Source organism: Macaca thibetana, chromosome 6 (assembly GCF_024542745.1).
Source record: "Macaca thibetana thibetana isolate TM-01 chromosome 6, ASM2454274v1, whole genome shotgun sequence".
NCBI lineage: Eukaryota > Metazoa > Chordata > Mammalia > Primates > Cercopithecidae > Macaca > Macaca thibetana.
The window spans coordinates 2917004-2942848 of record NC_065583.1 but is presented as its reverse complement, the minus strand read 5'-3'; the positions used below and the strand labels follow the sequence as shown (position 1 = coordinate 2942848).

The 25845-nt window shown below is 49.9% G+C and overlaps 1 protein-coding gene across 1 annotated transcript in view; it reads right to left on the bottom strand.

Moving 5' to 3' along the window:
• Positions 1-25845, bottom strand: part of LOC126957062 (acetoacetyl-CoA synthetase-like) — a 53485-nt gene that overhangs the window by 14268 nt on the left and 13372 nt on the right. The window contains 8 exon segments of the mRNA XM_050794452.1: positions 11176-11299; positions 11348-11350; positions 12348-12457; positions 17903-18020; positions 18593-18650; positions 19104-19248; positions 21116-21126; positions 25499-25623. Of these exon segments, the coding sequence (XP_050650409.1) occupies positions 11176-11299; positions 11348-11350; positions 12348-12457; positions 17903-18020; positions 18593-18650; positions 19104-19248; positions 21116-21126; positions 25499-25623 (694 nt within the window).

The following is a 25845-nucleotide window of genomic DNA, read 5'->3' as shown; positions in this document are numbered from 1 at the left end:
GCCGAGGTGGGCAGATCACGAGGTCAGGAGATCGAGACCAGCCTGGCTAACATAGTGAAACCTCATCTCTACTAAAAATACAAAAATTAGACTGGTGTGGTGATGCGTGCCTGTAATCCCAGCTACTCATGAGGCTGAGGCAGGAGAAGTTGAGATGGTGTCACTGTACCCCAGCCTGGGCGACAGAGCAAGACTCCGTCTCAAAAAATGAAACTAAAAACCCATAAAGAAAACCCAAATGGGCTCATAATCTCACCACTCATGTAAGCCCTTATTCACACTTGTTATTCATTTATTCACACAATCACACATATGTTCTTTATTTTTAAAATTTACAGAAGGCCCGCTGCGGTGGCTCGCACTAGTAATCCCAGCACTTGAGGAGGCTGAGGCGGGAGGATTGCTTGAGCTCAAGAGTTTGAGATCACCCTGGGCAACAGAGAGAGACCTCATCTCTACAAAAAATACAAAAATTAACCAGGCATGGTAGCACATACCTGTAGTCTAGCTACATGGGAGGCGGGAGGTTCCTTTGAGCCCTGGAGATCAAGGCTGCAGTGAGCTGAGATCACATCACTGCACTCCAGCCTGGGGGACAGACGGAGACCCTGTATCTAAAAAAAAAAAAAGAATACAATTTACACAAAAGGGATGCTATGTCCTCTGTTCTTGAACTCTCATTTTCACTTACTATCTTCCTGAATCTTTCCATACCAGCATGATGGGATTCGGTCAGGCTGATGGGAAAAATATTAGTTATGATACCCACAAAACCCTTCCGGAAGGCCTGAGGGTTTTCACATGACTTCAGTAATAGATGGGGCTAAAGGCGGCCTGGTCCCATTACCTTTAGTTAAATAGATTAGAATAATAAACAATGGGACAATAGTAAACAATGGGACAATAGTAAACAATGGGAAGTTAACTAGTTAACTTGTTTACTCATGTGGTCTTAAGACTGACCTTCAGACATTTGAGGGCAGGATGGCTCTCTTGGGAGGTCAACCAGGGATATTACCAACTACTGGTGTGTGCTTTTGGAACCTCGCTTTATTTATTATCTATAAGTGTGTTGACTCAGAGCTTCTGTTGTTAATTATATACTAAATAACTGCCTGGAGTACAAGCTGCTGAGGGCCGTGGCTGCCATTCTTTACAGGACTCTCCTTGGAGTCTGTGAGTGGCCTCAGACCCTCAGCTGGACTGGAAAAGCAGAGTATCTGTGCATTCGTTCATCTGTCGTTTGGGCCAGGGTCTGCGGGCAGACCCCCGCAGCTAATGCCCTCTTGTGAGGAGCAATACCTCATCAGCACACGGCCTGTTTCCGTTTTCACCTAGCATCATCTTTTAAGGTAACAATGTTCGTAAACCCACTCCCAGTTGCAGAAAGGAAGACTTGCTCTTGTTGCTTGATTTTGCCACCATACCTCATCAGCACACGGCCTGTTTCCATTTTCACCTAGCATCATCTTTTAAGGTAACAATGTTCGCAAACCCACTCCCAGCTGTAGAAAGGAAGACTTGCTCTTGTTGCTTGATTTTGCCACCACGCCATTTCCTATACAGCCCAAGAATCTCTCAGCGCTGGTGCTTGAGGAATGGTCTAAGTGCAGCCTATGTTCACCCTGTCCAGGAAAACAGCTTCAGATCTCATGATCTGATCTGCCTTTGTCTTTCCACATTTATTAATGTCTGTCATCTACACCCAGGAAGTATCGGAAGCAGCTACCTATAAAACTGACTTCATGATAGGATTCCTCAAAGAGAAGCAAAATCCTACTCTAAAGATAAGAGGACTACAAAAACCAAGCAATGATTTCAGCTCTGAGTTTCCTGGCAGCCAAGGCAAAAACGGAAATATAACATATCACAAAGTATATGTTTTCTCCAAAAAGGAATATCAGTTTCAAAAAGAGGTTATTCTGAAATTAATCCTGAGAGACATCACATGAGCCCTTGCACATGTGACAAAAAAAGTGACAGAAAAGTGAGTTTTCAAAGAGCAATGTTACAGAAGATGAAGGGCTGTCATTTCTTGGATGGATCCTCAAGCTGAGATTCTAATCCTTTTGGCCTCTCCTCCCAAGGCAGGAGCCCCTGCCCTCCTCTTCAGGGTCATCTGAAGAGTGTTTCTCTACATCCACTCTTGCTTTTCTGCATTCGTCTATCTGCACAGCTGCTCACGGCTCCAGGCATAGGTGCAGCAGGTATGCAGTGGAGGCTGAGCCACCCCTGGGGGGACGCCCCGCACTGCGGCAGGAAGGCGCTATTCCAGGCACAATGGTTTTACGGTGACACGCAAATACGCAGGGCAGGAAAGATTCCTGGCAAATCCTAGCACTTGCTGCTTTCTGATTCTCCATACATCTATGCTAAACCACATTACCTTTTGAGAGACTGCAGTGAGCAAGTACTGAGTATAAATAACTCTGAAACAGAAGACTAAACGATGAATTATATGGCAGCAATAGCTCGAGACTGCTTATGAAATAAAAACAGAGGGAGACAGGAATCAGAGCTTTAAATAAAGACTTCCCTATGTTGTCACCAAGCGAGTTACAGAGAAACGCCACACTTTGAGACGAAGTCAGGAGTCCTTTACTAGCCGGCGACTGAGAGACGGCTGGTGCTCAAAATTCTCTCGACCCCAAAGAAGGGGCTAGATTTTCTTTTATACTTTGGTTTAGAGAGGGGAGGGGAGCCTAGCTGTAGCAATCGTACAGAAGTAAAACAGGCAAAAAAAAAAAAAAAAAGTTAAAAAGACAAATGGTTACAGGAAAAAAGTTCCAGGTGCAGGGGCTTTAAATTCATCACAAAGTGACAGGTGTGGGGGCTCTGGGTGTTTTCTGCTGGACACAAACTCCACGGGGGCTTTAGGGTACTATCACCTGGGCGAATTCCTGGGAACTGCAGACATAGCTTGTCACAGCACCTTATCAGTTAATTGCACTCTTTGATATGCTGACAGTCAGCTTGCACAAGTCCTTGAGGAAGCGGGTGGGTGAGGAGCCCTAGATGTCTTGCAAATGAAGGAGCCAAATGGAGTCCGTCTGACTTTCTCAGCTAAGGGAGAGTCTATTCATATTAAAACAAGGTAGGGTATCACATTCCCCACTTGCGTTTTTGGAGAATCAAATCATTGATTCCTCGGTTATAACAAGGGGGTTATATTGGGTTTTAAGATACGTAAGTTTGACAGAAGCTATGCGCAGCTTTAAAAAGTTAAGAAACCAGTTTTAACACACAAGGTCTGAAGACTAAACAAGAGAAGGAAAAGGGGTCCTGCCAATCCAGTAATTATAGTAGTCACGGCCACTTTTAGAGCTGACGGTGTGGTAAGGATGACAGCATGAGGTCCTTTCCAAGCAGGAGTGAGTCCTTCTTTCTGGAACTTTTTCACACACACCAGCTCACCCAGCTGGAACGAGTGGCAGGGCCTCGTCTGGTCAGGAACTGGATTGGGATGAGCTCCCCGGACACCTGGCTGATGTCTTGTACCTTTTGGAAAGACTGCAGGTACTGTAATAAATTAGCTTGTGAGATTTCTGTTAAATGGGCATCCTTTACCTTAGGCAAGAGAGGCGGTGCCCTCCTATACAGGATTTCAAAAGGTGAAAACCCCAGCCTGGTAAGGAGTGCATCTTCTAAGAAGGGCTAAAGGAAGGAGTCTTACCTAATTTTCACCAGTTTCTAAGATCAATCTTGTAAGAGTACTTTTTAGGGTGCAGTTCATGCGTTTTACCTGCCCAGAGCTCTGGGGTCAATAGGCACAATGGAGTTTCCACTGAAGCTTTACTGACTGACCGAGCTATGGACGAGGTGAAGGCCGGTCCATTATCATACCCTATGGCAGCTGGCAGCCTACGTTGAGGGATTATTTCATTGAGTAAAAACCTAACTACCGTGGTGGCAGTCTCGTTTTTGGTGGTAAATGCCTCAGTCTATCCCGAAAAGGTGTCTACTAGTACCAGAAGGTACTTGTACCCAGCCTGGTGTGATTTTATTTCTGTAAAGTCAATTTCCTACCTTTCTCCTGGTGAGTCTCCCTGGAGGCGGTGTCCTGAGCTGGGTTTAGGACCTTGCTTGGCGTTTACCTGGGCATTAGCTGTACACCGGAGAACTGTTTCGTTAACTAAGTCCTGAAGGTGGGGGATCTCAAAACGGCTCCTTAGAAGGTGGGCCAGTTTTACTTCTCCTTCCTGATTTTTACTGGCCTGAAGATCCAAAGCCGGTTTTTCCTTTTTTGGAGAATATTTTGGGTGATCTGGCAAGTCAGGTTGCGTTAAGGACACTGCAGGCAGCAGGGTCAGAGGCACGACTGGGAGTCTAGCTGCCTGCTGGGCTGCAGAGTCTGCTCTTTGGTTACCACGGGCAATGGCTGTGTCTTCTTTTTGATGTCCTTTGTAGTGAATTACAGCCACCTGTTGGGGGAGCCAAACAGCTTTTCAAGCCGGGCAAAATGTCTTCTTTGGTTTTGATAGCCTTTCCTGCTGAGGTGAGTAGCCCACGCTCTTGGTACATGGCTCCGTGTACAGGCCCAATAGCAAAAGCATGCCTACTGTCAGTGTAAATGTTAGTACGTTTGTCCTCACCCTGTCGGAGGGCCTGAGTGAGGGCCATCACCTCAGCCTTCTGTGTCGAGGTACTTGCTGGCAGTGCTTGGGTCCATAGTACATCCATCTCCGTAGTGACAGCAGCACCAGCCTTTCGAACTCCTTGTTCGTGGAAGCAGCTACCGTCTGTAAACACGGTGGCGTCTGCCTCCTTTAAAGGCACATCTTGGAGATCAGGTCGGCCAGTTTCCATAGTCTCTAACAGTTCCTGGCAGTCATGGACAGGTGTGGTAAGGTCTGCATCAGGGAGCAAGGCAGCTGGATTTAAACCTCTTGTGGGAGAGAGAGTTAAGCGAGGCTGATCTAACAGTAAACTCTGATACTGTAGGATGTATCAGGATTTGACATCCATTTGCCAGTATGTATCATACTGTAGGATGTACCAGGATTTGACATCCATTTGCCAGAGGCACTTTGTAGTCAAGTCTCTACAGCATGAGGAGCTGTAAGGGTTACATTTTGGCCCAGAGTCAGTTTATCGGCTTCCTGGACCAGGTTTGCTGTTGTTGCTATGGTTACCAGACAACTTGGCCACCTGGAGGCCACGGGGTCTAGTCTCTTAGACAAATAGGACACTGGACGTCGCCATGGCCTCAAGGTCTGAGTGAGTACCCCTTTAGCAACTCCTTGGCTTTCATGAAGAAAAAGGTAAAATGGTTTTGAGATATTTGGGAGAGCTAGAGCAGGGGCCTCAGTTAATGCCTTCTTTAGGTTTTGAAAAGTCTGTTCCTATCAGTCCAAACTAGCGAGCCATTCCCTCCTGTAGCAGCGTACAGGGGCTTGGCAATCTCCATGAACCCCAATATCCATAGGTGACAGTATCCCACAGCCCCCAGAAATTCACGTACCTGTCTCTTGGTGATGGGAGTGGGGATTCGCAGGATGGCTTCCTCCCGGGCACTGGTGAGTGCCCTTTTTTATTTTGTATACCAGGTAGGACACTCTGGGAAGACAAAGCTGAGCCTTTTTGGCTGAGACCTGACACCTGAGCTCCTGAAGGAGGTAAAGTAGGTCCTTAGTATGTTGCAGGCAGCTGTCAGTAGTTTCAGTAGTGAATAACAGGTCGTCCACATACTGAAGAAGAGTACAATTGGGGTGACTGGCACGAATGGTATAAGATCCTGTTGGAGGGCTTCCCCAAAAAGGGTGGGGGGATTTTTAAGAGGTAACCGAGTCTATGTTAACTGGGTGGTGTCTCCTGAGCCAGGATCTCTCCATTCGAAAGCAAAGATAGGTTGGCTTTTGGGGGCCAGAGGAATAGCAAAGAAAGCATCCTTTAAGTCAAAGGCAGTGTATACTGTATGTCCTGGTGGGAGTAGGCTGAGTAAATTATAAGGGTTGGCGACAGTTGGATGGTAACTGTCCGCTTGTTAACCTCCCTCAAGTCCTGTACCGGCGGTAATCATTTGTTCCGGGTTTCTGGACTGACAACAATGGAGTATTCCAGGCGGACTGACATAGTGTGAGTACGCCAGCTTGTAACAGCTGCTGAGTGTGCGGATTGACCCTCTCTCTAGCCTGCTGACTCAGGATACGGTTTTACCTGGACTGTCAGGGCAGTGGCCAGAAGTTCTACAACTACCTGTGGATGATGCTTTGCTAGTCCTGGGGGGTTTGACTCGGCCCAGACTCGAAGAGAGTCTGTAAGTCTAATAGGAGAGGATTAGTTTTATTTTTTAGCAGTTGTGACGGTGAAAGTAAGAGATATTCTTCTGACAAGAGGCGTTGCTAGCAGGAGGGGGTGTTGTGTCCCCTAACGTGAGGTGAGCTTGTTGGGCTGAGGAGACAGACACCTGCAGCTTGTGGAGCAGGTCTTGTCCAAGGAGGGGAAAAGGGCACTCTGGGACCACAAGAATTGAGTGAGTTACTCTTTTCTGTCCTAAACTCACTTCTCCTGAGTGTGTGACAGGATATTCCTGAATAGCTCCAGGAGTCCCTTGCACAGCCACTCTTTCATTAGAGACATTGCCTAAGGGTGTCTGCAGTACCGAGTGCTCTGCCCCAGGATCTATTAGGAAGTGTACAGGCTGGACTCCCACTGTAGCGGTCACCATGGGCTCCCGGGGGCTAAGAGGGAGGGAGCCCCGGTCCCATCAGTCATCAGACTCCTCCGCTGCAGGGAGGGTGAGGACTTCCTTCTCTTCTGGGTTTTCCTCTGGCTTTAATGCGCATTCCTTCTTCCAGTGCCCAGTCTGCTTGCAATTAGCACACTGGTTTTTCTCCGGGGGAGCCCGTTCACCGTTCCTTTCTGGCAGTGACCCGGGGTTCCCTGGCCATTCCTCTGTGGTGGGGGCCTTCCCTTCTTGGCTTCCTGGATGGCTGCCGCCAAGATTTTCGCTTGTCTTTTGGATGCTTTATCAGCGGCCTTTTCAGCTGCCTGAGCTGCCTGTTTTTGCTGTTTAAACTCTTGATTGTCAAAAACTTTCTGGGCTATTTCTAAAAGCTGACTGATATTCATCCTAGCAAATCGCTCTAGCTTTTGCAATTTTCTTTTAATATTGGGGGCTGCCTGAGCCACAAATGCCAAATTAAGAGCACAGCTATTTTCGGGTGCCACCGGGTCAACAGGGGTGTAAGTCCAATAGGCCTCCTGGAGGCATTCTAAAAACGCTCCTGGTGACTCATCAGGCCCCTGGACAACTTCAGTCGTCTTAGACAAATTTATGGGTTTTTGAGCGGCTGCCTTGATACCCACAAGGAGATACCGGTGAAAATCATCTAAAGCTCTCTTCCCACCTGAAGAATCTGGGTCTTAATTAGGCCAGGTAGAGAGAAAAACCTCCTCAAGGAGGTCTTTGGCTTCCTCTTCTGGCCTATCAGCTGATGCGAGGGAATGCTTTCGGGCCTCTCTTCACAGGTGAAAAGGGTTAAAAGGAGCTGTTGACAATCATCCCAGGTGGGCTGATGGGTCCGGAGCATGGACTCCATCAGTGAGGTCAAGACCTGGGGCTTTTCAGAAAAGGGGGGATGATGAGCTTTCCAGTTGTACAGGTCAAAAGTAGAAAAGGGGACATAAACCAAGAATGGAGTTGAGCACTCACCTGGAGGGATTTGTACCTCTCTCAGGGAGAGGAGCGGGGCTACCTCCTCCTGCCATGGCCGCAATTGGGAGGCAATAAGCAGGGAGCCCACAGGGGACGTAGTTGAGGAGACAAGGGAAGATTCGAAGGGAGCAGGAGGGTTACGAGGTGGTGAAACTGGGTGAGGGAGACGTTCCTCTTCTTCAGAAGGAGGCAATACAGGAAGAGCTGAGCTGGCTGAGGGTCGAAGAGAAAGTGGGGTCTGGCTCAAAAGGACCTTGGAGGTAGAATTATGAATGGCGCGTGAGCGGAGCCATGGAGGAAGGCTCCAGACCAAACTCAGCCATCAATCAACGTAGGGAAACTGATTGGGGTGACTGGGAGTTCCAGCAACAACCCGCCACACAGCCTGAACAACTGCGAGGTTCAGTGACCTTTCTGGGGGTCACCCGGCTCCAAACTTTGGCCATTCTACTTCACAGCGTCCAGAGTTTGCCTTTTTTAAGGCAGACCCCATAACCCTCTGAGAAGCCCAGAGAGAAATTTGGTAACATATATTGGAGAGGGCTCCAATCTTTATCGGGCTGGGAAGAGGAGTTTCCCATTCTGGAGGCAAATTAACAAGGTTTAAGCAAAGATATTAAACCCAGCACGGACAGAGAAATTCACAAACTGGCGGGGCGGGGGGGCTGCAGTATCAGAAGAACAGAAACAACATAACCAGGAGTAGGAGAACAACCATAGCTAACACTTCTTGCCACATAAGGTTCATCATCTTAAGCTCTGAGATTTAGGGAGAGGACAAGAGGCGCGTCCAAGGCCAGTGGAACCTATGTGACTTCCCTCTCCCTTTGACTTATAGCCTAAATAACTTTGGTGTTTCCACAACTTGAAGGCAAAAAGTTCAAACTTGGCCCTTTCTTTCAAGGGTTTAAGAAGGGAGAGTAGAGCCAAGTCGTGGGGGCGCTAGACTTGCTGTGACACAGGAAAACAAGATGCGTGGGGTAAGGGATGGGGATGAGGAGGAAAGGGGCCACTCAGATCTTTCCTAAGGTAGGAGAGTAGCCACAGAGGAACAGAGTAAGAGTCCAGGCAGAGTAAAGCAGTACGGGCGTAGGTTTCTCTGCACAGTTCCTTATCCAGGGGCACAGGAAAAGTTACCGGATGACACAAAAGATGAGCAAGGAAGTCTGCAGGGCGGCTATTCTCAATTCACCGCTGGTCTAATGTGGAGTGTGGCAATCTAGACGCCACCAACCTTTATGGCGCTGGAAATCCTAAACACGCGAATGTTTCCCACACTGTTTCCCGTAACACCACCAGATTTGTTTCTCAGAAAACGCAGGACTGGGATGGCCAGCCCAAACCACTCATGAGAAATTGGACCTCCTGTGATAGAAAATCAGTACTGAGGACCTTGAAGTTCTTACCCAGTCGTCTAGGGCAGTATCGGTGAACTGACATACGGAATTTAGACAAACACCAAACAAGACAACAGACCTCAGGGCATATAAACAATTATGACAACTTTTTTTTTTTTTTATAGACAAAGGGAGGGGGTCCTGTGATGGGAGCAGCAGCCTGCCTGGCCGCTCCCCCTGAGGGGACTTAGGCTCCTCTTAGCATTGGCAGGCCGGTACAAACCCCCAGCTCGTCTGGAGCTATGCCCGATGCTGCCCTAAGCCTTATGAGGTCGCCACGGAATTGCAGGTGAGGGCCCATTCGACCTCCATAGCTGTAGCCGTGGAGCTACAAACTGGAAATTCAAGCGCAAGCCCTTGAACTCCCCAGTCACACACTCACTCACACACAGAGTCCTCAGTTTTATTTATTTATTCCCGTTCTAAAACAGAGATCTCCGGGAGGCCTGAACGAGAGAACACAGAACAGAGAGAGAGAGACAAACTAGTCTTAATGGAGAGGCCGGCCTGTCAGAAACCGGGACTCAGTCCTCCAGCATCCTGGAATATGGTCTGAGTCAAGGGAGGGCCCTCGCCAGGGCCGCTTCCCTCGCAGAGACACACAGAGGCGCCTAACAGAAAACCAGGACTCTGTCCTCCAGTGTCCTGGAATGCGGGCAGAGCTAAAAAGGGAGAGCCCTTTTCAGAGCCACTTCCCTCCCAGAGAAAGAGAGTCAGATCTGACTTACCTTTCCGGGACCAGAAACAGAGGACTCAGGAGTTGAATTTTTTGTGGGCACACACTGGTGGTCGATCCGTTCTCCTCCGGAAGACGGTCACCTGTGGGGCCCTGAAACTTCTTCAGGTGGCGCCTCCCCTGTAAGCCCGTCATCCGTCTGGGGGAGCCCAGAGTCAGCCCGGCCCTCACCCGGTGGCGAATATCTTGCTGGGGACTCCAAATGTAACCAAGCGAGTTACAGAGAAACGCCACACTTTGAGACGAACTCAGGAGTCCTTTATTAGCCGGCGACCCAGAGACAGCTGGTGCTCAAAATTCTCTCGACCCCAAAGAAGGAGCTAGATTTTCTTTTATACTTTAGTTTAGAGAGGGGAGGGGGAGCCTATCTGCAGCAATCGTACAGAAGTAAAACAGGCAAAAAAAAAAAAAGTTAAAAAGACAAATGGTTACAGGAAAACAGTTCCAGGTGCAGGGGCTTTAAATTCATCACAAGGTGACAGGTGTGGGGGCTCTAGGTGTTTTCTGCTGGACACAAACGCCACGGGGGCTTTAGGGTACTATCACCTGGGCGAATTCCTGGGCACTGCGGACACAGCTTGCCACAGCACCTTATCAGTTAACTGCACTCTTTGATATGCTGAGAGTCAGCTTGCACAAGTTAAGTCCTTGAGGAAGCGGGTGGGTGAGGAGCCCTTGATGTCTTGTAAACGAAGGAGCCAATGGAGTCCGTCCGTCCGGCTTTCTCAGTTAAGGGAGAGTCTATTCATATTAAAACAAGGTTAGGTATCTAAGGGAGAGTCTATTCACATTAAAACAAGGTACAGTATCACGCCTGCTTTGGGGCAAGGCAGCGCTCAAAACACGACACTCAGGGGTGTCAGTCTATGTGAGAGTGACGTGTCGGGTTGTAAATCCTTCCACCGCAAAAGTGCTCTTCCTCTAGCATCTCCATGAGGACTGAATGATGGTGAGACACACAAAGGAAGAGACCTCAGCCAGACACCACTTCCACATGCCACTCCTCTTGAACAGGCAGGCATCTCCCTGTTTCAGCGAGTGGGCCCTGCACCCTCCACCCTGCCACATGCACACCAGAGGCTCATGCCAGCTACCAACAGCAGGGCCCGGGACCAAGAGGCTCTGGGCAGAGGTGGCTGAGATTCAACTAAACCCAGATTACAGTTACACATGATAGCTTCAAGCTGAAGACAACAAGATATCCATCAAAAATTCATTATCGCCCCACTGGCAGAATGAGCTATATGCAGCTTCTCCAAGCCCTGGTGGGGGAAGGAAGAGGGGAGGGGCAAGATGGGAAGGGAAGGATGAGGATACACAATGACACACAGAAGGCCCAGCCAAGGCAGAGGCTGGGCAGCTCTGTCTGCATCCCTCCAACCGACCTGGGAATTTGGAGAAACACGCCTTCCTGTACTTGTTGCCGTTCTCATTGTTCCAGAAGTGTGTGAGTTGGCAAGGGATCGGCTTAGTACATAGCAGCTCGCTGCTGTCTCCCCAAACCCTTTCCTAGTATGGGAGAATTAAAAATAAGCCCAACACACACCACAGCCACACACCCTGGCTATCTCTCTTAAGCTATTACTTATTATGCAATATTCCAGACATATACAAAGGTACAGAGATGGTCCACGCCCACACACCTGTCATGGCAGCCTGATAATGTGTTTCTCCCAGATGAAGTTGCCTCCCTGTATGTGCTCCCCAAAATTGCTGTCTTGAACATGGCGATTGGTTATTTCTCTGTGTGTTAACATTTTTGCTCCATCCACACGCATCCCTGAATAGCATGTGTCATCACTCTGCATGCTTCGGAACACACACACGCTGTCCTTCTACGTGTACCGCATCTTCCTGAGCTCACTCAGCATGACGTCTGGGTGGCTCATTTGGGCTACTGCGTGTTGCTCTGGTTCATTCCTGTTTACTGCTTCGTCATTCGCCACGTGTGATCACAGAACTTCTGCCCAAAGATGGACATTTCTATTATTCCTAATTTTGTTTTCTGTTACAAATCATGGGGTTACAAACATTCTTGCACAGATCACAAGTCAGTCTTCCAGGAGTGGAATTCCTAGATCACAGGGCACGTATGCACCTTCAGCATCACTGACTACTCCTGCATTGCTCTGCAGAGCAGCTGCACTGAGCCCTGCTCACCCCTCCTAGCACAGCTGGATTTCTAGCTGCCAGGCCCAGCACAGCGGGAGACTATCCCTTTCATGACCAGGCTCTCAGATGCTCAGAGCTGACCACTGCCTGTGTATCCAGCACCGGTTCAGATTCGGGGCAACGACCACCCTTGCCTGCCATTCCTGAGCACACAGCTCTCCGTCTGTCCTCCAGCTCGACCCTGACCTCTCAGGGGCTGGGGACCAGGAGCCCAGTGGGTGTTAAACCAAGCTGCGGGGAAAGGACATCACGCTACAAGTGACAGGGGCCTCCCCTCCGAGGGCTGTTTTGGAGAACCATCACCAAGCAAAGTCACACATCTGAGTGCTCCCAAGCTCCCAACTCACACCTAATCACAGAAAGAAACAGTTGGCGGAGCCATCACCTTCTCGTTCCACACTTCCATGGCCATGCCCAGGTTCTGGGCCTGAATCTCCCCTTTATACACAGGAAGAGAAAAATTCTGGCGCACGAAGCAGGAGATGTCGATGCCTCCTGCAAGCAATGGCAAAATGGGAGTCAAAATTCAGAAACCCAAGACAAACAGCTTTTAAATTAGTGAGCAACAAAGGAGAAAGTGCCAAGATGGCCGGGCGCGGTGGCTCAAGCCTGTAATCCCAGCACTTTGGGAGGCCGAGACGGGCGGATCACGAGGTCGGGAGACAACCACCTGGCTAACATGGTGAAACCCCGTCTCTACTAAAAAATACAAAAAACCGAGGTGGCGGGCGCCTGTAGTCCCACTACTGGGGGCTTCTTTTGAGCACTGCACTCCAGCCTGGGCGGCAGAGCGAGACTCCGTGGTGCCAGAGGACAAGTATGATAACACCCAGACAGGTGGGGCTTCTTTTCACGGAGCAGCTAGAGAGGTGATATGGAAATTGGAATAAACCCCCTACATCTGGTGACAGATGTTCTGGCCGAGCCTTCCTGCGAGAGGATGCACTAAGAAAATGACCTCCTGTGGTCACACGGAAACTCAAGATTCAGGATCGCAGAAAATGGAAGCTTTGCCTGTGGTATCTACCCAGCAGATACCGCCTATGCGGACCCATCATGTGGGAAGGCTTGCGCGCCATGCTTTACATGGTTTACATGCAAAAACAGAAACGTGGCCAGGCACGGTGGCTCATGCCTATAATCCCAGCACTTTGGGAGGCCGAGGTGGGTGGATTGACTGAACTCAGGAGTTCGAGACCAGCCTGGGCAACATGGTGAAACCCCATCTCTACTAAAAATACAAAAATTACAGGCATGCACCACCACGCCTGGCTACCAACAGCAGGGGCCGGGGCCAAGAGGCTCTGGGCAGAGGTGGCTGAGATTCAACTAAACCCAGATTACAGTTACACATGATAGCTTCAAGCTGAAGACAACAAGATATCCATCAAAAATGCATTATTGCCCCACTGGCAGAATGACCTATGTATGTTATGCACGCCTGTAATCCCAGCTACTCAGGAGGCTGAGGCATGAGAATTGCTTGAACCCAGGAGGCGGAGGTTGCAGTGAGCCAAGATCGTGCCACTGCACTCCAGCCTGGGTGACAGAGATTCTGTCTCAAAAGAAAAAAAGAGAAATGTTCCCACTTGCAAGGACCGTCTCACACACAAGAGACTATGCTACATGGAAAACACTCCTGTTTCTGGAATGAGCTGGAAATGGGAGTCAGGCTCCATGGGCCACCACGCAGGGGAGCAGTGTGAACACCCCAACTTAGGCCCACTGCTGACAACAGCCAACAGCTATCCCCTAACCCCAAAGTCTGTGTGGGAAGGGAAAGAGCAGCAAGGTCAATCTGCAAGAGGACAAAGACCCTCACACTACACACACACATGCACACATACATGCATGCACACACCACACATATACACACACACACATGCACACACATGCACACACCACACATACATCACACACACATGCACACACACATGCATGCACACACCACACATACATCACACACACATGCACACATGCATGCACACACCACACATACATCACACACACGTGCACACATACATGCATGCACACACCACACATACATTACACACGTGCACACATACATGCATGCACACACCACACATACATCACACACACGTGCACACATACATGCATGCACACACCACACATCACACACACGTGCACACATACATGCACACACCACACATACATCACACACACATGCACACATACATGCATGCACACACAACACATACATCACACACGTGCACACATGCATGCACACACACCACACATACATCACCACACACACATACATGCATGCACATACATCACACACACGTGCACACATACATGCATGCACACACCACACACACGTGCACACATGCATGCACACCACACATACACACACATACATGCACACACACACGTACATACACACACACACGTACACATGCATGCACACACCACACATACACCACACACACGTATCCATGTGCACACACACACATACACCGCACACACACATCCACACACACACACACATACAGCACAGGCACCATACACATGCACACATAAACGTGCATGCACACCCCACACACACACATGCGCACATACATGCACACACATCCACATGCATGCACACACCACACACACACACGTACACACACACACACACATGTGCACACACACACCATACACACATCCACACACAAGCACAGCAAGGGCAGGACACGTTGAGGAACAACCACTTACATGTACACACCACACACATCACACACACATGCATGCACACACCACATACATGCATTCACACACAACACACAAGCAGAGCAAGGGCAGAACACGCTGAGGACAGGGTCACTCCGCTCCCACAGGGAAGAAAGCAAAGAGTGCGAGAGGCGGTGGCAAGGAGCACCCCTCCCTAACCCCTGTGCCTGGTGTCTGAACTCTTTTTATTTTTTGGAAACAGGGCCTCACTCTGTTGCTCAAACAGGAGTGTAGTGGTGTGATCTCAGCTCACTGCAGCTTTGACCTCCTGGCTGAACCGATCCTCCCACCTCAGCCTCCCAAGTGAGACTACAGGCACACACCATGCCCAGCTAATTTTTTTTTTTTTTTTTTTTTTCTGAGACAGAGTTTCACTCTGTTGCCCAGGCTGGAGTGCAGTAGCATAATCTCGGCTCACTGCAACCTCCACCTCCCCGGTTTAAGAGATTCCTGCCTCAGCCTCCCAAGTAGCTGGGACTACAGGCATATGCCAACATGCTCAGCTAATTTTTGGGGTTTTTTTTGGTAGAAATGGGGTTTCACCATGTTGACCTGGCTGGTCTTGAACTCCTGACCTCAAGTGATCTGCCTGCGTCAGCCTCCCAAAGTGTTGGGATTACAGGCGTGAGCCACCGTGCCCAGCCACAGCTAATTTTAATAAAAATTAGCCACAGCTAACTTTTTTTTTTTTTTTTTTTGTGAAAACAGGGTTTCCTTATGCTGCTCAGGCTAGTCTTGAACTCCTGGGCTCAAGCAAGTCTCCTGCCTCAGCATCCCAAAGTGCTGGGATGGCAGTTGTGAGCCACCGTGCCCAGCACATGCTACTCATTAACTCATATACGTGTAAAAAGTATTTTCATAAAGCAAATGTTTTCCCTTATCAGGCTCTATGTGCCTGAATTGGGAGTGTGAGGATGTTCAGATCCACGTGAAATGACACGGCTCCAAAAACCAGAAGGGTTGATTTTGGCTTCAACTCTAAGAGATTTTATTTCTTCCTTCAGGCAAAGAATAAAATGTGATGTCTTCTCTGCCATTTCATGTCACTGACGGACGTGTCCCAAGAAAGTGAGTGAGTCACGTTCGTTTCTGCCACCATCAAGGTCTGGGCAGGGCTCCTGACCTCCCTCCTGCTGCTCACCCTGCTGGTAAGAAGAGCTCAGATCCTCCTCCTCAGGCTGAGGAACCAATGGTGGGGAGGAAGCCTGGGGGTTGGCCTCGGGCTTTGGGCAAACAGCACCTCTTAAAGAGGCACTCTGAGAGCATGTTTTTAAATCACAAGGAGAAAAATCACAACCACAAATGTGTAAAAAGAAAATAAAAGTGACCTAGGCCAGGCACAGTGGCTCATGCCTGTAATCCCAGCACTCTGGGAGGCTGAGGTGGGAGAATCACTTGCGCTCAGGAGTTCAAGAACAGCCTGGGCAACATCTTGAAACCCCATTTTTACAAAAAATAAAAAAAAAACATAGCTGAGTGTGGTGGCGTGCACCTGTGGTCCTAGCTACTCAAGAGGCTGAGGCGGGTAGATCACTTGAGCCCAGGAGGTTGAAGCTGCAGTGAGCCATGATCGTGTCACTGTGCACTCCAGCCTGGGCAACAGAGCAAAACCCTGTCTAAAAAACAAACAAACAGTGACCCAAAGATTTCTATGGGCAGCAATGGAATCAACTGTAAGTCACATTAAGGGGAAGTGAGGTATGTACCCTAAACTACAGAACACGGGGGTGCTCTCGTCCCATTTACACACACTCACACTCAAGCACACACACTCACCTATGCACAGAACATCTATGAAGGAAACAACATGGGCTTCCTCGGGGAAGGGGGACGGCAGCAATGAGGATACCTTTGTGGACTCCAAATTTTTTACCACATGCATGAACCATTTTCCAAAGCACAACTTTACATTAAGAAAAAAGTTGTGACCAAAAAATGCACTTGGGGGCCAGGCACAGTGGCTCATGCCTGTAATCCCAGGACTTTGGGAGGCCAAGGTGGGTGGATCACCTGAGGTCAGGAGTTTGAGACCAGTCTGGCCAATACATGAAACCCTGTCTCTACTAACAATACAGAAAAATGAGTTGGGCATGGTGGCACATGCCTGTAATCCCAGCTACTTGGGAGGCTGAGGCAAGAGAATTGCTTGAACCCATGAGGCAGAGGTTGCAGTGAGCTGAGACTGCACCCACTGTACTCCAGCCTAAGCTGGAGTGAGACTCTTTCTCAAAAATAAAAAATAAAAAAAAATAAAAAAATTCGGTTGGAATCCACATATAATACACCCATATATATACATATGTGAGTGTGCATGTATACATCCATATATTCCTGTTTTCAACCTACAAAAATGACCGTGCCTTATAATTCTGCAATCTGATTTTTTCACTCATCATGACCATGTTTCAATGTCCATCAGTATATTTCTATCTGAACAAATACTTTCATAATTGCACTTCTAATGGCTATATAAATTAAGAATGTACCCTAAATTATTGAATGAATTTCCTTCTGCTGGGCATACTGATAATCTATTTTTCCTTATATAAACAATGTTGCAGTATTTGTCCTTCCATACAGTGGCTTCTATTTGCAGATTCTATTTTTGCGAATTTGCCTGCTCACTAAAATGTATGTGTGACCTCCAGGCCTATACTCTGGAGCTTTTGCAGTCACTCTCAGACACTGCAGAGCCGTCAAACCTGAGCCACCCAGGCCGGTTCCCACCGAGGTCACACAAGGAGACAGGGGCTCCCTGCCTCCCTCTCACACGCAGGAGACTGGGGCAGGGTGGGGCAGGGTGCTCTGTTCCCAGGCTTTGCATCCCAGCTCTGGCACCTGACAGTGGCCTTGGGCAAGTCACTGAACGCTTCTGAACTGCATTTTCTCTTTCACAAGATAAAAAAATAGAACCTACCAAGATGTGTTGTTTTGGATTTAAGACTATAATCGATGTGAGAGGTGTGTGTGTACCAACCTACTTCCCCCAGGAGCAAGGGTTCCGTCCGTGCTGACTCGGTGTTCACAGTGACTTTGCAGAGCATCACTGCCTCAGATACTGAGAGGGGACTGTGCATACTGGCCGCCCAGTAGACCGTGCCCTTGGGATGAATCCAAGCACTGGGCAGAGGGTGTGCATACTTACAGGGCCGGCCTGCCTTCCGGAGGCGGGGATGGCCGGGAGGTCTGTCCCCCGCAGAGCCATACCCGAGGTGGAGCCCAGGAGGACGCTGCTCTTGACGCACCTGTAGACACACTCATAGCTTTAGGCTTTCAGCAGGGAGCCGGTGGACAGGATCATGTCTGGAGCACGATCTTCTGCAATCTGATTATTTTACTCATCATCACCACGTTTCAGTGTCCATCACTATATTTCTATCTAAACAAGTACTTTCATCCTTGCACTTTTTTTTTTTTTTTTTTTTTTTTTTTTGAGACGGAGTCTCGCTCTGTCGCCCAGCCCAGGCTGGAGTGCAGTGGCGCGATCTCGGCTCACTGCAAGCTCCGCCTCCCGGGTTCACGCCATTCTCCTGCCTCAGCCTCCCGAGTAGCTGGGACTACAGGCGCCCACAACCGCGCCCGGCTAATTTTTTGTATTTTTAGTAGAGACGGGGTTTCACCGTGGTCTCGATCTCCTGACCTTGTGATCCGCCCGCCTCGGCCTCCCAAAGTGCTGGGATTACAGGCGTGAGCCACCGTGCCCGGCCCATCCTTGCACTTCTAATGGCTGGATGTGTCTGGGGCATCTGGAGACTGTGGATTTCCACTGGGGCAAAGAATCACCAAAAGATTAAAACTAAACCCAGCACCTGAAGCCTCACGCACAAGCAGGAAATAGGATGGATTTAATTTCCTTGATTGGCAGTACAGGGAATGAGATTAAAGAGGCACACTCACCGGCTTCATGGCCTTCTCTTCCAGCGCCGACAGCCACTTCACCCTGGTTACCAGGATGCTAGGGTGCAGGCGGGAAAGAAAACACCAGAGGCCGGGCGCGGTGGCTCAAGCCTGTAATCCCAGCACTTTGGGAGGCCGAGACGGGTGGATCACGAGGTCAGGAGATCGAGACCATCCTGGCTAACACGGTGAAACCCCATCTCTACTAAAAAATACAAAAAAAACTAGCCGGGCGAAGTGGCGGGCGCCTGTAGTCCCAGCTACTCGGGAGGCTGAGGCAGGAGAATGGCGTGAACCCGAGAGGAGGAGCTTGCAGTGAGCTGAGATCCGGCCACTGCACTCCAGCCTGGGTGACAGAGCAAGACTCCGTCTCAAAAAAAAAAAAAAAAAAAAAAAAAGAAAACACCAGAAATTCTTCAAGACTCTTGCACTGAAGCTTTCTAAAGTTAGTGATTTATTTCTGACAAGTCTGCAAAACCCTAGAGCGCATTTTTCTGGATTGAACTCATACTTCGTGTTTACTCGAGTCTGAGTCACGGCACCTGACTTGCTCACAGGCACACCTGACTGTTCTTTACGCCGAGTCCAGTATGCACGGCCAGCTTCCTTGACCACGAGTGTCCGGAGCTGCACGCCCCGGCCATAGCGAATAATAACTGACAATTAAAAACGCCTGAGCTATATTCATTTCCACCCCACACCTTCTCCCTATCTTTGCCTTTTTTCCCTGTATTAATACCTCATAAAAGATGGCGCTCTTCCTGCTTCTTCTTCACCCATTTTTCCCGCGCCCGCGAAAATTACTACCTGACAGCGCAGGTGCAACATGACGTTCGACCAGAGAAACCAATACCTATCTGGCCACGCCTCCACTATGAGATCATTTTCGCCTTGGCCCAACCCCTTTCCCTCCAAGTGTATATAAGGCACTGCATTACCGCCATTAAAAGAGACTTGATCAGAGCACTGTCTTGTCTCCATTTCTCGTATCTCTTGTTCCCCAAATTCCCACCCCCTCCTCCAGGGCCTGCTTCGACTATCCCGCGGGACGGGACACGAGGCTTCACGTAAAACAGTTGTTCACACGAACCCATCATTTTCCCAGCTGCAGAGTGTATTTTATCTTGGGGGACCAAAGGAGGCCATAAAATCAAGACCCCTCAAATTCTATCCTCACATTCATTCACCAAAGAAGAGAGGGCTACAGAATTATTATTATTATTACTTTTTGAGACGGGGTCTCCCTGTGGTGCCCCAGGCTGGCGCGCCGTGCTGCAATGACAGCTCGCTGCCGTCTCTAACTCTTGGGCTCAAGTGATCCTCCTGCTTTGGCACCCAAAGTGCTGCGAGAATTCTTTGTTAAAACATGTGCCATCCCAGAAACTCTCTACCCATCCCTTTTTCTTAAACAAGTTCACATTTTTATGAAATGTAGAAAAGTGCAGCTCTTCTTAAACGTTTAGAATCCACAGTTCTATGAACATCTGTGCTCAGAGAATGACACACGCTGCTGAATATACATCACTGCATTTTCAAGGGCAGCCCTGTCTAATATGCTATTTCCTTCCTCAGCTTTTCTTCTAGCCAGGCAGCCCTTCACATGGAAACTTGATCTTCCCAACTAAAGCAGATTTTTCTCTTCAGGGCGCAGAGGAGGCTGGGAGATTAAGACTCCTCCGTGTCACTCTGGGCAGTAGAACCTCAGTCCCTGCACGTTCAGTGGAGACTCATCCCAAGGAGGGAAGACTGACTGCCATGGCACTTGCTGTCTGCAGCTGTGAGGCAATGTGGCACAGAATGTCCTGGAATTCAGAACTGGTTGGGCATGGCTAAGGCAATGGCAGGGTGGGTCTCCCTCCATGCAAGGAGGCAGATTACCCTTGGTCCTTCCACCTCCCACACCTTCGTTCTTTTACTTCCCCAGACCCACCCTGCCACCCACAAAGCCACCACTGTATCCTAGAGATGGCTAGAGTTTCGGGGGAGGGAGACTCGCTCTTCTGACCATCCCTCATGCTTCTTTCACAAACCCAGAGTTCGATTAACTACTTCAACTTCATAGCCAAGGATTAAGGTGTCACTCCCTTTGCAAGTATCAATAACAGAGGACGGAGACCTCGTGACTCTGATGCCAATCACCTGACCCTGGACAGCAGTGACCACCTCCAGCTACGGGTACAAAGCTCTCCAATCAACAGCCACGCCCAAACAACACATAGGTTTTATGTAGCTCATCCCCCCATTGCCCACACCCAGAAAACTCGAAGGCTCTCTGTGGTTCTAAAGCACGTCTAACTGCAGGCAAGACTCTGCAAACCCTGATCTTGGTGAGGCTCCGCCAGCACTCGGAGGTGGTGCTGTCCAGCCCATGAGTCACAGGCCTGCTTGTCTGCAAACAGCAACTTCCCCCATCTATCTCCAGGGTGCACCTAAGACAGTTAGGAAATGCAACACCATTCAGCTCATGGAAGCATGGGAGCCCACCTGTGGGCGCTCATGCCACGTCTTAGTTCTAGTGAGTACCGTAGGGGTCGCTACACCAAAGCATGAGACAGCGTCAAGGCCCTGAGCCATCGGGACCTGGTGCCTGTGACTGCCCGGAGCCCTAGACAGAGCCTGGTGTGGATCGGCCCAGAGGCAGCCCCTCCATGGTCGCCAGAGCACCTGTGGGCTCCACCAACCCGCGTCTCCCAGCTTCCGCCCCTGCCCCTGCCATGCTCTCTCCACTCAGGCGCTACACCACACATTTTTTTTTTAGACGGAGTCTCTCTGTGTCACTCAGGCTGGAGTGCAGTGGCGCGATCTCGGCTCACAGCAACCTCTGCCTCCAGGGTTCAAGTGATCCTCCTGCCTCAGCCTCTCAAGTAGCTGGGATTACAGGCACGTGCCACCACACCCAGCTAGCTTTTGTATTTTTAGTCAAGACAGGGTTTCACCATGCTGGCTGGGCTGGCCTTGAACTCCTGACCTCAGGTGATCCACCCACCTCAGCTTCCCAAAGTGCTGGGATTACAGGCATGAGCCACCACGCCTGGTCTACCCTGCCCTTTTAATAACACGCACCAGATCACAGTGCTCTCCTGATTCGAAGTGTCCACTGCTGTTCCATTCCACGAGGGGGAAAGACTTGCCCTCCAAGCAGTCCCAAGTGTCCCTGCCCCTCCGACCCCTCTTCCTGCCCCTAGTCCCACATCAGCCCTTTGCACTCAGGCCACAGGAGGCCCCTCCAGCTTCCACAACACATGGATCTCAGGCCCACCTCCGGGCCTTGCTCCTGGTGGTTCCCTCTGCCTGAAGCACATGTCCCCAGTCCTGCAAAAGTAGTTCCTGAACCTTCCGGCCTCAGCCCAAATGCCAAGACCTCTCGAGCAGTCCCTGACCCCAGGTCCCTGACAGCACTCCTCAGAAGCCAAGGTCAGCCTCTCCCTTTTCCTTACCTTCCCCCTCCCACTACCAGCCCCATGAGGACAGACAGTGCTGGCCCCAGGTTGCTGCTGTGTGGCCCCCAGGACCCGGCAGGGAGCTTGGCGCAGAGCACATAGTCCAGCACACACGGGGTGCAGATCCCGGCAGAGTGCTCTCCAACCCGCGCACTTCCTTAGAAGGACAAGCCCGTTCGCCCGTGAGGCCCCTGACCTCTAGGACCATCTCAGACAATGGCCCCATTCAGAGACGACAACACCGGGCCATCCAGACAACGTCCACGCCTGTCCCGCTACTAGCAAATCTGGGCAAAGTCCCCAGGGTCCTGGCCCTAATTCTATCCAGAATATTCCCCTCTCTAGAGCCTAGAAACACACCCCTATGAAGAAGAAAATTCGTCTTTTAAAATTATCTTGTCTGTGCCTACAAAATAAATGCTCTTTTATCCAATGTGTCAGTAAGGCTGGGAGCTGACATGCCGGTAATCAATAGACATCTCACCCCACATTTACTAACAGACATTGGATTTAATCAAAGGCACTGAGACAGCTTCATGAGGACTGTGCCCGCCCTGTGCTCCTCTTGTCACAAAACAGGATTTGCCATGACTGCTTTCAACTGTTTCACAGCATTCAGTTTCCAGGAGGTGAAGAGAACTGAGCTGAAACGTCCTGCCACGCCCAGCACCCACTCCCTCTCACTGCCCGTGGCGCCCAGGGCAGTGGCTTGAAGCCTGCATCCTTCTGACAGCCCCTCGCCTGCAACCCCTGCCTGGGTGCCGAGTCACACCTGCCTCGCCAAACTGCACAGGAGGCTCTCCCAGGCAGGGCAAAGGCCACATGCAGAGGGAGCCCTGCGACAGCATGACCACACCTCAGCCAGCCTCGGTGCTCTGGCCAACCCAGGGCCCCTGATGACGGCATGGAACCAGCCACTGTGCTGTGAACACTCACACATGTATGCGTGCATACAGGCACACGCACACATATGCAAGGCACACATGCATCCACATGCACAGCAAACATTCACAGCTGCATGCACACACACACACCTGACACCTATACACACACAGACACCATGCACACATTCATGCACTCACCTGCACTCACACAAATGTGCACATACACATATGCACTCACTCTGTTTCACATTATCACACTCCATGCACACACATACACTTTCACATACACTTGTGCATACACGCAGGCTCACACCCATGCACACACACAGCAGGGTCTCCCTGGGACTCTTCATCCTTGGATCTCATTAGCACCAGGCCCCACTGATGTACACTTCCCTCTCCATCCCTCCTCAAGTAACCCCCGATCCAGTGCATGCCTTCCACACACACCAAAAAAAGTTCCTCCCCTGCAGCCTGGCTTAAGGGTAAAAGGGTAAAGATTCTAAAGCAATTTCAAGTTTCCAGGGATTTGATTAACCTTTTGCTGGAAACAATCTCATTAGGAAATAGCCTTCCTCACTAAGATTGTGAGCCAAATGTCAGGATTTCAATTTTACCCAGGCCAGGCCAAGTTATATTTAAAATGTTAATGGCCAAGGATTTAAAAACATGAGTGGCTCCTGTTCGCCCCATGAACAGAGTCAGATGTAGAGTAATGAGGACGTTTCAGAGCACAGTTATTTCTGGGCCCCTGGAGCTCTGGCGACTTCTGCATTTTCTTTTTTTTTTTGAGACAGAGTCTTGCTCTGTCACCCAGGCTGGAGTGCAGTGGCGCAATCTCGGCTCACTGCAAGCTCCGCTTCCCAGGTTCACGCCATTCTCCTGCCTCACCCTCCCAAGTAGCTGGGACTACAGGCACGCGCCACCACATCTGGCCTTTTTTTTTTTTTTGTATTTTTAGTAGAGACGGGGTTTCACTGTGTTAGCCAGGATGGTCTCGATCTCCTGACCTCGTGATCCGCCCAGCTCAGCCTCCCAAAGTGCTGGGATTACAGGCATAAGCCATCACGCCCAGCTGACTTCTGATTCTTATCTCTGGAAACACTGTCATTAGGCCAAGGGTGACCAAAACCATAGTGGCCAGAACATGCCAGCCGTTGTGATTAATTCATCAGCAAAGTGCTGACGAGACCGGGTCTGCTGATGCCTTCTAACAATGATGATGATAAGGGATGGGGGCAGGGACCACCGTACCCATCCCCATTTGGATATTTCTCAGACACTGGGAGGGCACCTGACGTGTCTCTCCTAACTGGCTCCCACCTCTGCTTATGGGATTCCCATCTACCATCCAGCCAGGGCCACAGGAAAGAAGTGACCACCTCCAGGGGCCCCAGGAAGCACTCAGTGTAGTTATGATGAGGTGAGGAGAACCCTAGAAGACAGGTGGCTGCCAGCCCCAAGGGACAGCTAGGGACAAGCAGAGCTCTCCTCCTGCCAATGGGCTCAGGAGAAAGGTGGCAGGAAATCCAAATGCCACACAGTCCCCCAGTCACAGGTTCTGCATCCACCCCTCATGAACTTATCCACACATCTCCCCTGTGCGTTCAGCCTTCACCTCACTTCATCTCTGATATGGTTTGGCTGTCCCCACCCAAATCTCATCTGGAACTGCAGCTCCCACAATCCTGTGTGTCATAGGAGGTCACTGAATCCTGGGAGCAGGTTTTTCCCATGCTGTTCTCTCAATAGTGAATAAGTCTCACGAGACCTGATGGTTTTATAAAGGACAGTTCTCCTGCACACGCTCTCATCCCTTTGCCCCTCCTTCACCTTCTTCCATGATTGTGAGGTCTCCCCAGACATGTGAAACTGAGTCCATTCAACCTTTTTCTTTATAAATTACCCAGTGTCGGGCATTTCTTCATAGCAGTATGAAAATGGACAAACACAATTTCACTCCTGAGTCCGAAGAACGTGTGCTAGACTCTATGTGACCCTCAGTTTCCCTCCTTTTGCCGGGAAATGCCACAACTACAGAAATAAGATTAAAGTGCAGCACGATGGCTGCGGTTGACGATGCCATACTGTGTAAGTGCTGAAACTTTGCTGAGAGTCGATTTCAGGCACTCTCATTGCTAAAAACAAAAAGGTAACTCTGTGAGGAGATGCAAATACGAGTTTGCCTGACTGCAGTACTCATTTCATTCACTATGTGCATACACAGCAAAATACCATGTTGTGCACCTTACAATACATACAATTGTTACTAAAAAATAATCTAAAAAATAGAAACAGATTTTTGAAAGAAATGAGATCACACGCTGCCCGTAGGATTTTTCTCAGCCCTCACTCTAGAAGGAAAAGCCCTGGCCCTTGGTGTCCCTCCCTCCTTAACAGCTTCACCTTCCGCTTCTGGCACCTTCCACATCCTCCTCTTAGAGAGGGGACATCAACAAAAGCAGAGCATTCCGGAGATGTCCTGACCACGGCAGAAGGCAGCCACGGCTCTGCATCTGATCCCAAGGAGCCTTCCTGGTGCTGCCTGTCCCTTGTTCTAGGCACTGCATCTTGGTACCTACCCTATCCTGTCAACCAGGTCCCAGAGCATGTTGGGCATGGGCACCATGGGGGAGCCATCGTACAAGCCCATGGCCACTCCTGTGGCCAGAATGGACACCATCCAGTTCCACATCATCCAGCCAACCTGCAAAGACAGGAGGGGTGTGGCTTCAGCAGGCGCCAGGCAGCTCTCCCCACAGCTGCCCCTCAGTTTCCTGCGTCCCTACAAAACCACCTAAGATGGAGCCACACGTTGGTGCTAACTGCCCATTTCAAACTCATGATACTTTGGCCCAGCAACTCCACGTCTAAGAATGGATCGCACAGACATACTCATACATGCACAGCAAGACATGTCACAGAACAT